The following is a 15,528-nucleotide window of genomic DNA, read 5'->3' on the forward strand; positions in this document are numbered from 1 at the left end:
AGATGATTTTGTCATTAAAGGGCTTGGAATGATATATTTAGCCGATAACACAAAAAACCCTCAAACCAGCATTTCCCAGTACAACTTGTGAAGGAAGTATTTTTGAAATAATACATGAACTAATCTGAATTTTAGGGTTTCCTTGAAAATGGGTCTCTGAGCAAAGGAGTTGACTTAAATATGGATGTTTGATTTTCTTTAAAGGTTCTCCTGTAAATAATACATTCTGGAAGAAAAAACGGAAAAACAGAGCTATTCCCCATAATTTGTCCCTAAATCTTGAGCTAAGAACTAGAATTTGTTGTCTTTTGAAATGCACATTTGTTTTTCACACTCTGTGTTCCCAGACCTCTCTTTCTTGGTCGTGACTCCGTGTGAGGCCAGCAGGCTCCCTCAGAAGGAACTGTGTCTCCATTCTTCTGTATTTAAACCCTTAGAAAATGTTAAAGAGCATTATATTGGTAGCAAGCTTTATAGCCTAGAAAGTAAGCCAGTGGGAACTCTCTTGACTGTGGCTTAATCTTTAAAGCTAAGTCAGGTGTTCTTCTTTCCTCGCATAGATGTTATCTACAAGAAAATATTTTGAGAAGTGCTTTTGAAATCTAAATGTAGCACCTACTGTATTTTAAAAATTATTTTCTTCAACTTAAATGTATCTCAAGAACCGTGGAACTTTAAAATAAATTCATACTGTGCCAGATTATGTACATCAGGGAAACAAACTAAAATGAAACATGTCCCCCAAATTCCCAAAGCTGTTAAAAGGTGCATTTTTTGTACCTAGGAATGGTAGAACTTTAAGCTACGAAGATTATGTTTCTTCATTACTTAAACATGTATCTGCATATATGAATATATTCATGTATCTTAAGTATGTGCATGTGCATGCATGCACGTGTGTGTGTGCAGGCATCTAGTGAGAAAAAAGATAAATACATAGGGTACTGATGAAACTTGATGCTCGTGGTAGACAATAGTGTTCAGCACACTCAGCTGTGCCATCAATTTCCAGCCCTCTTGCAGTTGGATGGGGTCATGTGACTAGTTACAGCCAATGAAATATTAGAAGTGATCTGAGTCACTTCCAGGTTGAAGCCATGAAAAGCTCTCCTGCAAGATTCTCCAGTTTTTTTCTTCCTCTGCTTCTTGGTCCAGCTATTGCAGCAACACAACAACTGTGCCCCCATCAGCCCACATCCATGCATGACCGGGCAGAGCAAAGCTCCCGTCACTCTGTGTGTGACTTGTAGTGTGTGTCAAGTCATTGATATTTGGGGTTTTTTTCTTGTTGTTATTGCAACAAACTATATCTGCTGACTTATGCAGTACCTCCAGATACTTCAATACAGATAAACTATAAATATATGAAACCAAAGGAAAATTTAATGTAATAAATCATATACCATAAGGAGTAGCTAAGATGCCTAAGACCACATTTGGGGTTCTTTTTATCAATATGCTATTCTTGCACTAGACCCAAACTGAAGTTTCCAATGCCCCGCTTTGTAAAGTTCAACAATCTTCTTGTTCTCATTATCTTGGAGCTCATTGCCACCGTCAAAACTTGTGACCCTTATCAGACCCTTTGGACACTCTGTAGCATCTGCTTCAGGAATATCAGGTCCTTCTGGGTTTTTTTTTTTTTTTCATAATTTTTAGGTCACTTTGGTTTTCTTTGTTTTGCTAATTTCGATTTGGAAGAAGCTGGACAAATCTCAGTCTTGGACCCTTTGCATTCTCCAAAGTGCGCTGGGTGAGCTTGTTGTTATGTGGTTTTAGTTCCTACCTAACTAAACTCTCAAATGTACATTTCTTGCTGTAACCTTTCACTTCATTCTTATCACTGCTTATCTCTTTCTGTCTATCCTTTTCCTCCACGAGAAGACAGAGGGAAAGCCTAGGAAGTTTACTTATTTCTATTTTTATCATACAACAGATCATGGGGAAAAAATCCAGCTTAAACATAAACAAAATAAAAAATAAAATCTGTCCCTCTCCCTCACCGTACCCCAGGGATAACCAACGCTAACAGTTTTGTGAATAGATAACTTTTCAAGGTTCCTTCAATGTCAGGATTTACAGTGTTGGGGAGAGAAAACAGAAAGGGAAAAAAGGGAAGAAAAGCAAACATTGCTCAAGGAGGATCTCATCATTTAGCCAAGGATTTCCCCAAAGGTGCTCCAGGTCAGAGATGCACACTGTTCAGCTGTCGTTGGTGACTGGAAGAGATTTAATATTCGAGGGGTATAAAAATGTTACCGCACCAGAAGGAGACTGTTGTCTATCTTCTTTGCTTGGAGTTGTAATAAATTAGATTGGGAAGCAGGCTTTCTTGGGATTAACAGTAGATGAACTTTGCCAGCTATGGGGTTTTTAAAAGAAGACATTAGCTCCTTCATGGTTTCACATATATCATAAAGAAGCTAGCACATCCTGAAGACTTCCTCTAAAGAAAAAAAGTGATATATGGGAAACTTGAAAGTCAAAATTAAAGGAAAAGGGCCATGTAAACTGACCTAGGAAATGTGAGAACTATGTCGATTGGCGTTGGGGGGGTGGGATGGGGGAGGGTAGATACCACCTCCTTGCTGGTATAATCCTATTTTGCTTCACTCTAACGATAAACTAAGTGTGTTCTGGCTGAATTCAGCTTTGAATAATTGCATGCTGCTGGCCTAATCTCCCCCACTGCTGTGATTGGTTATGGTGTCCTTTTTTTTTTCTCTGTTTTCACTCTGGAGTTGCATTGCTTGGTACTAGAAACAATTCCATTGCCCCAACCCTGAGAGGTTGATTTCTGTGCTGAGTGGGTTGTTCTGGGCCTGTCTCTCACATACTTTAGATTTGTGGGCATTCATTTATAAAGTTCTGTGTTATCCTCAGATTAAAACACACACACACACACACACACACACACACACAGAATGTCATCACAGGATGTCATCACTCATAAGATTTGCAGGCATTTAGAACTTAGGACAGTTTCAAGGCTTTAAGGGGAAAAAAAATGAATTAAGTTTGTGACTAGGACCAAATCTGTAGCCTTAGAGGTGAAAGGCCAGACTTAACTATGGAACCAAATATACTCTAGGCCAGTAATTCTCAAATTCTTTGGGCTTGGAATCCCTTTATATTACTGAAATTGTGTTTTTATCCTTTTATATTATTAAGCTTGTGTTTATGGGGATTTTAGCTATTGATACTTAGAAATTCAAACTGAGAATTTTTTAAAGTATTAATTAAAAAACAATAAATCTATGTGTTAAATGATATATACTATTTTATGAAAAATAGCTATATTTTCCAAACCAAAAAAATTGGTGACTAAAGTGGCACGTTTTACATTTTTGCAAATCTAATATTTATCTGAATAAAAGAGAACTGGATTCTTATATCTGCTTCTGCATTCAATCTGTTGAAATATATTGTTTTGGTTGAGGTATAGGAATAAAGTTCAGCCTCACATGGATAAATAGTTGGAAAAGAAGTATTTCAAGAGCTTTTCTGAGATACTTGTAGATCTTCTTTGATGCTATACCAAAACTTGACAAGTGGTGATTCCTAAAGGTTAGGTGTAGTGAGAAATCTGAAACCATATCAATGAGCTTTTCCTACTCTGTTACATTAAAATCCAATGGTCATCTTGCACTTTGAATGAATTTTTTTTACACATGTGTGATTTTGTAACATTGTATTTGGTCATTTGGGAAACATTGGTTCATTGAATTATGCAAATAGTCTAAGTGTTGACACATTTCATTTTACAGTACCATAAAATAACGTTCGTTAATATCAACATCAGTGTCTTCAGAAAGGTTTTACATATTGGAAAGCTGCCAAGCTCACAGTGGCAGATACAAGTTTTCCAGAATTCTGCTTTTGACTTGAAAGCTAGATTTCTGTCATTGGCAACAAACACGACAAATACCATCAGTTGCTTTCCTTGAAATGACAGTCTTATTTCATTCTCGACTCGAGAAAATGTCTACCAAAAATCCAAGTCCAAGTAATTCTTTCAACTAAAAATAGCGTTTGAGCAAAACCAGAGAAAAAAAGATGTGTCTAGTTCACCTGGCAACTCAGTCCCAGGAGTGCTTTCCCTCAACAAGCATCACACCTCCATAGGCTGCAAAGGGTTTTACGTGTCCCTTCTCTCTCATAAAACAGAAAACTTCAAAGAAAAGATGTGCATTCAAGGGTCAAGGTTTAATCAAATTAATCATTTTACTGCTTCATCTTGAGTGAAACTGTTTTTTTTTTAACTGTATGTGATGCTCCCTTCGTTCATACAAAAGCAGCTTTACCCACCATTGCTCTTAGATCATCAGTGCAAATGTCAACGAAGTGAAAAAGGGAAATAGAGTGTCAGTATTCTTCATAATAGTTCTGGTCTTGTGGACTCCACCCACAAGGATCTCAGGGTCCCCCCAAAGTCCCAGATTACGCCTTGACAACCACAGTGGTGGACAAGCATATGGCCACCATCCCCTTTACCTCGGCACCAGCTGCCCAGACAAAGGGAGGCTTATTGAAGACAGAGACCCCCCCCCCTTAAACCTACTGGGGCAACAAGGGCTTTGATTTAGTGTGGGGCTTTGCTGGACAAGCATATGTGAACTAGACTTTCTGTCCAGTTGGCTTGAAGGCTTCCCAGTCTTTTCTTTCTTTTATATGTGACTTGAAACTTTTAATGTCACATTTATAGTTGGCTTGACTGCCCCAAACAAAGTGTTGTAAACTTTCCCCACCAATTGGCCATAGCTACAATTGGTGTTTTCACTTTAGAGCTTGAAGAATAGGCATCTTGTGTTCTGGTCCTGATTCGTGAATACAGCAACCGTTCCTCAAGCTCGCTTTCCATGTGTGAGAAAAACCTCTTTTGACATTTCTCCCATTTTCAACTATTTCTCAAGACAAGTTGTTAGTCTCTAAGGACACTTGTCGTCTGCCACAAAGTATCCAATTCAAACATTGCATCCTTGTCTCCTTTGTTGAGGTCTGCATTTTGTCTGTCAGGTTTTTTTTCTCCTTTTCCTTCTGGAGCTGGAAACCAGGCAGTGAGAGGATGACAGGTTCTAAAAGGTCATATTTGAATAAAGAATTGTCTGTTTGCACTTTTCTTCGGAGTTGTGTGTTTTGTGTGTTTTAGTAAAGGGAGCGCTCCTGCTGGCCAGACCTGTCTGAAAGTTCCATTTTCTTTACCACTCAATTTCTCAGCTTTTACATATGAATCCCCTGAATCGGTAATAAATTGTGGCAGAAAAAATAAATGTAGGTCTCTTCTGCACCTTTAACTGTCCAGAGAGAAAAGTTACTTTATAGGTAAAACGTGCATCTTCTCTGCTGTCCCTTTTCTTTATTAGGAAATGATTTTCCATGTAGGTTATACAAGGTACCATTAAGGCTAATTTTCTTTTTCCTAAAGGAAGAAGTAAAGTAAATACGATAAAGAAAAGAACAACCCTGGGGTTCCAGGGAATGTTATCAGCATCTTAATAGTCAAGAATTTTCAGTTGCACGTGTGACTGATTACTCAAACCAAGCGCTGCTGTTCACTCCATACAGTGAGTCTGACTGTATTTTCTGGGTCACCATTGTCAGCAGAGGTTAGTTTAAACCATAGCGGATGCAAGAGACCCTGCTGACTCTCTCTTCACACAACGTCGCCGGCTTTGAGAGGTGGGCAAAGTTTTGCTACTTCAAGGACCAACCCCCTAAGAAATTTCTGTATTTAACTCTTAGGTTAATGCACGCCCTGGGGGAGAAAGCCATTGTTTCACTCGTTTCTTTTGCTTTCCCACCCTTTCATGCTTGTATCAGTTTTCTCATGATTTAAAACAAATGCCCAGAAACCCAAGAGTCAGGACGGAACAATTGCGGGCTTTCAGTGTTCAGAAGGCCCTGCAATCACTGAAATAACGCCGAGTTATTACCAAACAAAAAACAAACCACACGCCAAACCGTACGTATTGACTTTCTCAAGCCACAGGATCAGTCGGAGGTGGCTCGCTTTTTGCTCTGCAGATCATGTGGTCGGGACTGCCTTGCTGCAGACACTGGATTTTTGTTTTAAAACGTAGTTCTTACTGAGTCTTTCTCTCTCTCTCTCCCTCCCGTCTTCCGTCCCAAAGAATAATTACAGGCTGCAAAGTAAAAAGCATTAGAACTATTTACAAAACAGCGCATGAAGTTTGAAATAATAGGGGCGTGTGTATTTGTGTAAAACACAATAATGTGTATGGCAGGGGGAAACGGTGCACCGTCTTGCTTCATTCTTCTTTCGCTGCCCCATGTCACCCTCCAGAACTTAAGGCGCGGAAGGGAGCGATGACGTCCCTTTCCTTCTGCTTTGCAGTCCTCACGCTTCATTCGCGATGCTTACTTATCTGATACCCGTTTATTGTTGAGCATCAAAATACAGACCCTCAGGTGTGTGGGGACTGAGTGGCTGCTGGAGCGGGCTGCTATCTGATTAATTTTAGGGCAGTCGAAATTCCCATTCAGATGCTCCCTCATGACATTCAAGAGAAAGATGGTGGTTTTTTGTTTTTTTTAATGAGCCCTTTGCTACCTTTCGGAAGTCCAAGAGAACAGCTTTCAGCAGGTTAGCGTTCTAAAGTGAAAGGGGCATTTTCCCAACCCTTTCCAAAGTCTCCTCCTGTGCAGATTTGCAAAGATTTCACAGTGCTCCCCTCCAGAGTTGATTTGATTTGATTTTTTTAAGGTGGAAGGGTCGCCTCTAACCTCCAGCCTCGGAGCCCCTCAATCATGTTGCCTTGCAGGTTGAGATCTGCTGCGGCAAAGCCAAACCTCAGTGCTAGCGGCGCTGCACCGGCTCTGGACAGTAGTGAAGCTGGTGCTGACAGTCGGAGGAGGGCTGTGTCCCCTTAGGCGCCGATGCGCTGGGGACGAGGGCTGGGCTGAGGGACCAGCCCAGCCGGGAGGAAGCATCCCTTCCCCCGGTGATTGATGAAGGACAGTTAGGAGCTTTTCGGAGGCTGGGAAAGGTGGCCCTCCCAGCCACTTACTATGAAGTCTTTGTCAGCAAAAAGAACTCTCCTGGGCAGTGAGTGACATCATGCAGATGACAAATGACAGCTTTGCGTTTCATTCTGCTTGATAAATACTCAATATTGTACGCAGGTGAGTTAACGCTCCCCAGATGCAAACACTCCAGTGCACTGTGGTTTCACAGTCACTGCTGGTTCTTCCTTATCAGTCATTTGTTTTCTTGGGGATGTTTAAAGTACCATTCAAGTGTGAGCAGGGATGATACCCAGATCACCATATTTCTGATTATGAAATGAAGGTATTAGTCTTGTCATTTGTTAGCAGTTCTGAATGTTGTTTCCTTCTGTTTCTCCCTTTTGGAGTACAGATTTTAAAAATTGTATCAATATATTTGTATAAATATGATTTATATATTACATTTATATTTATTATACTTATATAAATATAATATATAAATCAGATCTACACATATATATTTATGCTGTTTCAAAAGACTCTTTCAGACCAAAAATCTGTGTCAAAATCCTTGACTGACGTTTCCTTTTGTATTTTTTCTCCCCCTTCCAGGACCCCATCTGCAGATGTCCTGAATACCTCTGAGTATAGCAATTGATTATTCAACCAGGATACCTAATTCAAGGTATTAGCTCTTGTCAGAAAGCTTTTACATCTGAGCTCTGTGTTGGAAATTCTATTTGGGCAATGAATTTTGAAATCGGAAAAGTTGGAATGAGAATAAAGGACAAAAGTGAATTTGCAAAATAATCAAGCGCTTAAAAAAACGACCTGACGCCTGGTAGGGTTTGCCGCTTCTGTCTCATGGGCAGCCCTTTCTCTGCCAGTTTATGTGCCAGTTCTCACTGAGTTGTAGTCCTTTTTCTGCACCTGTGTCTGGGGTTTGGATTTCATTTTTGTCTCTCGCTCTCCCTTTCTCTCTGACTGCCCAGAGCTGCAGGAACCAGGAGACAGACATTTTGTCAGTTTTGTGACATTGGACCAAGCACAATGAAGTATTCTTGCTGTGCTCTAGTTTTGGCTGTGCTGGGCACACAGCTGCTGGGGAGCCTCGGTTCAACCATCAGATCCCCGAGGTTCAGAGGCCGGATACAGCAGGAGCGAAAAAACATCCGACCCAACATCATTCTTGTGCTCACTGATGATCAAGACGTGGAGCTGGGTGAGGCACTGGGTTTGTGACTCGTTGGTCTCTTTCGCTCAGATGATTTGCTGGCTTGCATTATCAGTAACAGTCAGTTAACTTTTGGGGGCTTGGCACATAATGGTAGTATCTGAACCAACACCCTAGGTTATACAATGTACTCGTATTAATGATAAAGCATTTGGTTTGTGTTTCAACTTGACTCTTCTGATCTTAGGGTTTTGAAGCTGGGGGTGGGGTGGGAGGATGGGAGGATGGCAGGCGAGAGGAAGCACGAGACTGTAGAAGGGTTGGATCAAGGGTTGGATCGTGCGCCTTGGAAAACTCTTGGTCCAGAACTTTTCAAAGTATTTGGGCAAATTTGTTTCAAAGAGTATGAGATTATGACTGCAGTTCTCTGCAATGCGTATGAACGTAGGTGGATACAAAAAGCACTTGTCGATGGTCATTATTATTAAGGTGATTGCTTTATTCACAGCTTGTGATTGTTAGGATTGCACATCCTCCCGGTAGTAATTCACTGCTACCACCTTAGACAGGATGCTTTTCTGAAGAATTCGCTCACCTGGGTTAATTCTAGAGCACTTAGAAAGCCTGCCAACATCTGGTGTTTCAGCTTAGCTTCTGTGTCACCTGATGTGGTTTCTCACCTCACTTTCTTTAATGGCCCAGCCCTATGGTCTTGCCCATAAGCTTAGGGTCAAGTTCTTCTAGGGTACCTAGGACAAATGAAAAGCTTGCCCTTACAAGCTGTCACCACCACTCATTTCCATTCCTGGACACGATTCCTTGCTCTCAGGAATCGCTCAGCTAGGCTTATCCATCACGCTGAACTTGACCGTGGCTAGTAGCTTTTAGACTTCCTGCCAGCAGAACACCCTGGGCTTCTTTCCAGAGCTCCTCTGGCTAGGGTTTTTGAGGATAAACCCCTCCAGGCTGGAATTTGATCCACAGGGATAGGGACTTTGATTTCCAATTGGAAACCAAACCCTGGAATCCCCAAAAGTGAACTCTTTGGGTTCAGCTGGAAACAAAGGCACTAAAAGCCAGCAGAGGTAATGATTGCTGGAGGTGACTTGCAGAGTCTGTTGCCTCTCACTTAATTGCTTATTTTTAAATTTTTATTATTTGGTTGCGCCGGGTCTTAGTTGCGGCTGGCGGGCTCCTTAGTTGTGGCACGCGAACTCTTAGTTGCGGCATGCATGTGGGATCTAGTTCCCTGAGCAGGGATTGAACCTGGGCCCCCTGCACTGGGAGTGCAGAATCTCAACCACTGCGCCACCAGGGAAGTCCCTCTCTCTTAATTGCTTAAGCAAGACCATGGATTTTCAGGCATCATGCCAAAATGAAAAGTCTTGCAGGTATGACTTTAGTATGTATGTGGCTGGTGGTTTACGTTTTCATTCACCTACAGGGCAAGTAAAGTGAAGACCTTTGAATTCACCTCCCTTAGCATCTCTCATATCCATCCTTTACAGTGAAGCCATTCTCTTCTCTCCCAGTTTTTCCCTAACAGGTTGGTCACGTGACCTGTGCCCTCTAGTCTTGGCCCCTCCTACCTGTTCTTCATTTCCTGCAAGTATCTGATCAGGTCTCTGCTGCTTAAAACCCTCCACAGGGTTCCTTTACCAAGAGGATTAAGCCCCTCCCCTCTGCAGGCTGATGAGCGCCGGGCATCTGTCCCTACCTATTTCTGTAAGGCTATTTCCCTTTCCCTCACTTTTGCTCTGTGCTTCATGGAAACAGCTTACACTTCCCTGAAGGCGTCTGGTGGTTTCATCTCCCTCACCTATATTTCATGCCTTTGTACCTCTCATCCCCTCTGCCCTTTCCCCATTTTTCCACCTGGCGAAGCCCTACCTATTCTTCGTGACCCAGTCCAGATGCTTTCCCCTCGGGGGGTCTTCCTTTACCAAAACGATCCTGCTGCCCAGCAGGGTGGAGGGAACTTTCCTTTGCACCACCTTGGACCTGCCTCCAGCGTATGACCCTAAATTCACCATGTGCTTCCATACCTGTCTCTTCCACTTAACTGAGAGCAACTAGAGGGCAGGGTAGTGTTTTATTGATGTTGCAGTCCTGATGCTGGGACTGTGCTGGGAATCTAGTAGGTGCTCAGTAAACTGGAAATGGACCCACAGGGGCCTGAATAATACAATGCCCAGAAATGAATGCAAGTATCCGTCATGATCTACCTCTTTGATATACAACCCTTGTCTTTAAAATAAATTAAGGAATTGTTTGATCAGTGTATTTTTAAGAGTTCAAAATTTCATCCTTATCCTATAGTTAATTCATTCAGTAAATATTTATTAAGCAGTTATTAAACACTGGCTTCCAGTGGAAGCACATGGATATAATGGTGAAGAGTCGTAGGCCAGGTTCAATCAGCCCAGCTCTTTCCTACATGTTTGCCTTGCCTTTACTTCCTTCCTTGATTTCCTACCCAGATACCAGGCTAAGCATTCATTCATTTAATCATCACAGTCACTCTATGAAGTGGTTACTATTACTCTCTTCAGTTTATACTTAAGATAAATGAGGCTTAGAGAAGTCGCATAGGCTGTGATGAGCTAGGAAATGGTAAACTCAGGACCTGTGTTAGGGCTGGGTCTCCACAGCTACTCATTTAACCATGATTCCTTCCCTCAATCCGTCCTTCAACAAATATTTATTGAGCCCTTCCTAAAACAACCTGTAAATACATGGTCACGCCCTAGGTTCCGAGATAACAGCTAGATGGGTCTTGTTATCCTACTGGCAGAACAAGTTGATGATGAACCACTGTGAACCATGGGTAAAAATTTAGAGAAGCCTTCTTTTCTCAGCAGAACAATTATGCTCTTGGTAGTGGGTACAGTTTGATGGAGACTTTTGCCTGGCCGATTGTAATGTTCTCATAATCTTTCTTGACCCTTAACTGCTGTAGACTTTAGTTGGCTTTTGTGTTTTTTTAATCATCTTAACCAATTTTTTTTTCCTTTGGCTGCGTTCCATCTTCATTGCTGCGTGCGGGCTTTCTGTAGTTGCGGCGAGTGGGGGCTACTCTTCGTTACAGTGGGCGGGCTTCTCATTGCGGTGGCTTCTCTTGTTGCGGAGCACGGGCTCTAGGCGCGCGGGCTTCAGTCGTTGCAACATGCGGGCTCAGTAATTGTGGCGCACGGGCTCAGTTGCTCCGTGGAATGTGGGGTCTTCCTGGACCAGGGATCGAACTCGTTTCCTCTGCATTGGCAGGCAGATACTTAACCACCTTCCCTGTGCCACCAGGGAAGTCCTCATCTTAACCATTTTTAAGTGTACAATTCAATAGTGTTAAGTACATTCACATTGTTGTGCAACCAATCTCCAAAACTTTTTTCATTCTATAAAATTAAAACTCTATACCTATTAAACAGTAACTCCCTAAACCCCCAGCCCTTGGCAATCACCATTCTACTTTCTGTCTCTATGAACTTGACTGCTCTGCATACTTCATATAAGTGGAATCATAGAGTATTTGTCTTTTTGTGACTGGCTTATTTCACTTAGCATAATGTCCTTCCTCACTGTTCATCTGTGTTGTAACATGTCTCAGAATTTCCTTCCTTTTGAAGGTTAAATAATATTCCATTATATGTATATCCACCCTATGTTGTTCTTTTTTTTAATCCCTCTTTTTTTTTAATAAATTTATTTATTTTTGGCTACGTTGGGTCTTGCTGCACACGGGCTTTCTCCAGCTGTGGTGCATGGGCTTCTCATTGTGGTGGCTTCTCTTGTTGCAGAGCACGGGCTTCAGGCACGCAGGCTTCAGTAGTTGTGGCTCACGGGCTCAGTAGTTGTGGCGCACGGGCTCAGTGGCTCCACGGCACGTGGGAATCCTCCCGGACCAGGGCTCGAACCCATGTCCCCTGCGTTGGCAGGCGGATTCTTAACCACTGCACCACCAGGGAAGACCCCACCCTATGTTTAACCATTGATCTCTTGTTAGACGTTAGTGTTGCTTCTGCTTCTTGATTATTGTGAATAATGCTACTATGAACATAGGTGTATAAATGTCTCTTTGAGACGCTGCTTTCAATTCTTTGGGGGTATATACCCAGAAATGGAGTTGCTAGATCATTAGATAATTCTATTTTTAATTTTTTGAGGAACTGCAATACTGTTTTCATAGCGACTGCACCATTGTCCATTCCCACCAACAGTACATAGGGGTTCCAGTTTCTCCACATTCTTGACAATATTTGCTGTTTGCTGGTTTTTTGATAATAGCCATCCTAATGGGTGTGAGATGTTCTCTAATTGTGGTTTTGACATGGTTTGTTTTGGTTTGATTTTTTACTTACATGTGATTATGTTTGCCAAATATTGAATAAATCTTCACCTAAGCAAAACTTTTGCACCTGTAACACCGCAGGCATTTTGGCTTCTGTGCCTCCAGAAGGATATAACAAACTTAGAAAAGGCTTAGGAAAACAACTACAAAAATTGTAATAGAATACTTTTCCTTTTGGGAAAGAATAAAACAATTGTATCTCTTTGTCTGGAAAGACAAAGGCTAAGAAGGATTGTAATCCAAGTTTATGAAACAAGCTGAGAAGGAAAGCTCTTATTAAGTAGGACTGGGGCCCCTCCCTCAACTCTGAGGACAAATAAAGTAAACTAGTCCTTTGTGAAAGGAGTGAAACACATGAGGAATTTACTAATAAAAGTGCTAGAACCTCATATGTGGATAACACTTTATCTTTTTCCAAAGAACATTTATTCTCATTATTGCATTTCATTGTCATCCCACCCAAGTTGGGTGGGTAGGACAAAGATCATTATCCCAGGAGAACACTTGATCCATGGAAAGATTAAGTAATTTAACCAACGGTTCCTGTACTTCTGGATTTGCTTTTTCCACAACTTGAGAAGTGGTTCAGGTTATGCCTCTACTTGTAAATAGTCGAAGTTAATGGGTGGAGATTTACACCTTTTTTTAAAAAATTGAAGTATAGTTAATTTACAATATTCTGTTAGTTTCAGATGTACAGCAAAGTGTTTCAGTTATACATACATATATATATATATTTTTTCAGATTCTTTTCCCTTATAAGTTATTACAAAATATTGAGTATAGTTCCCTGCACTATACAGTAGGTCCTTGTTAGTTATCTATTTTATATATAGTGGTGTGTATATGTTAATCCCAAACTCTTAATTTATCCCTCCCCCTCCTTTCCTCTTTGATAACTGTGTTTGTTTTCTATGTCTGTGAGTCCATTTCTGTTTTGTAAATAAGATCATTTGTATCATATTTGAGATTACACGTATAAGTGATATCATGATATTTGTCTTCCTCTCTCTGATTTACTTCACTTAGTATGATAATCTCTAGGTCCATCCATGTTGCTGCAAATGGCATTATTTCATTCTTTTTTATGACTGAGTATATTCCATTGTATATATATGTACCACATCTTCTTTTTTAAAAATAATGTATGATTGATTTTATTTTATCTATTTTTTATTTTTTGTTTTTGGCCATGCCACACGGCTCGTGGGATCTTAGTTCCCCAACCAGGGACTGAACCTGCGCCCTTCGCAGTGAAAGCATGGAGTCCTAACCACTGGACTGCCAGGGAATTCCCAGTATCACATCTTCTTAATTCTGTTGTCTGTTGATGGGCACTTAGGTTGCTTCCATGTCTTGGCTATTGTATATAATGCTGCTATGAACATTGGGGTACATGTATATTTTCGAATTATGGGGGTTTTTTAAGCTAGTAAAACACAAATGGACATGATTAATATGAAGTTTGGGATGATGGTTACCATCTGGGGAAGGAGTGGTAACCAAGAACATCAGCAGTATCCCTATTTCATTTTAAAATTTAAAATATATATCTGAAGCAACTATGATCAAATGTTAAGCTTTGACAAAGCTAGGAGACGTGTTATTTATTCTATTTTTCCCTGCACTTGAAAATATTTTACAAATCAAAAAGAAGAAAATCAGAAATGCTCGTGGGACTCCCCTAACTTTCTGAGACTAGAGTCAAAGAGATTAAGCTCTAAATCTTTCCCAAATGGTCCCTGGGTGCCACTCTGAGAAACAAAATAATGAGCCGATTAGAACATTGATCTGGCTCAATGTGGCATTTCTTAAATTCTTAGGAAATTGGACTGGTGCTAACATCTCAGTAACGCTGACCCAATGCTTCTCTTAGATCATAAGGAGAATTAAGAAATCTTAAATACATGGAAACACTTTGTCTAAAGCAGAGGTCACAAATGGGATCTACAGTCCAGAGCTAGCCCACAGATGTGTTTGGCTTGACCAAGCACACTTTTTAAAATCAAGGCAACATTTTAAAAGATCAGGTGATTTTACATAAAAAGAAAAAAAATCTAGATTCCGACTTTTCTTGAAAGTTCAGAAGAATGAGGGCTTACATTCCCATGAGGCAGCCTTCAGTTAAATGCTTGAAGAGGAGTCAAAGCTGCCCCCATTAGGTGGGGCGTGTCCTCTCGAGACCCTCACGGCCCCCACCACTCTCCACTGCTCCCCAACACTTAGGCCAAGGAGCACTTGCTACTTGCCATCATGCCCATCCTGCTGATTTTCTTATAGTCAGGGGAAAGTTTTGTATACCCACATCTCTATCAAACGTAGAAAACTGGAAAGACGAAAACTCTGTGATTTTTCTTGTACCTGCCTACCTTCTCTGTCTAGCCTGTAGGCATTTTTACTTCCATTCCCCTAAAAAAACTGGTCTCTACTTTTAATGGCCTTTAGCTCTTTAGGGGAAAAACTAATGAGTCCTAGTGACCTGGAAACGTGCCAAACAGATTTATTATCTGCTTCTTGGTCCCTTCTTCCCCCAACTTGTTTTCCCTCCTCTGGTTTTAGCTGAAACATCTGTTTTTTCTTTCCTACCAATTTCATAGTTTTAGTAGAAAAAGGTATACTGTGTGATCACGTTATCTTTTTAATGCTTTCAGAATTAAAATTTTCAATAAATCAATAAAGCCATTTTTAATATGGGAAATATCACTGTTTAAGGTTCCATACTTAACTGTTGGCATAGGAAAATAGCAGGGATGTGCTTTAGCACAGGCCATTTATATATTTAAATCATTAACCTTACCCCATCATAAAACAGTGGCATCTAGAAACAACCCTGCACATTTAGTGAGTTGTGTTTGCTTGTCATTATCACTCATCAAACCATGAATTGTTGCAATTCACATGGAGGTGTGTCGCTCTATGAAGCCAGGTGTGTATGAATGCCGCATATCTGGGACTTCCTTAAAGGATGATGATGACAAAATTTATTATTGAATTTCTGGTTTTGTGAGTTTTTCTGGACATGATGAACAGCCTCGATGAAAAT

The 15,528-nt window shown here is 40.9% G+C and overlaps 1 protein-coding gene across 5 annotated transcripts in view; it reads left to right on the top strand.

Annotated features, from left to right (window-relative positions):
• Positions 1–15,528, top strand: part of SULF1 (sulfatase 1) — a 164,197-nt gene that overhangs the window by 79,898 nt on the left and 68,771 nt on the right. For all 5 annotated transcript variants that reach the window (XM_060115978.1, XM_060115974.1, XM_060115972.1 and 2 more), the window contains exons 3-4: positions 7,579–7,651; positions 7,959–8,188. In XM_060115978.1, coding sequence (XP_059971961.1) covers positions 8,017–8,188 — 172 coding nt within the window. In that variant the 5' untranslated portion in view covers positions 7,579–7,651; positions 7,959–8,016. The remainder of the gene's footprint in view (positions 1–7,578; positions 7,652–7,958; positions 8,189–15,528) is intronic.

This window comes from Mesoplodon densirostris, chromosome 13, assembly GCF_025265405.1.
Source record: "Mesoplodon densirostris isolate mMesDen1 chromosome 13, mMesDen1 primary haplotype, whole genome shotgun sequence".
In the NCBI taxonomy this organism is placed as follows: domain Eukaryota; kingdom Metazoa; phylum Chordata; class Mammalia; order Artiodactyla; family Ziphiidae; genus Mesoplodon; species Mesoplodon densirostris.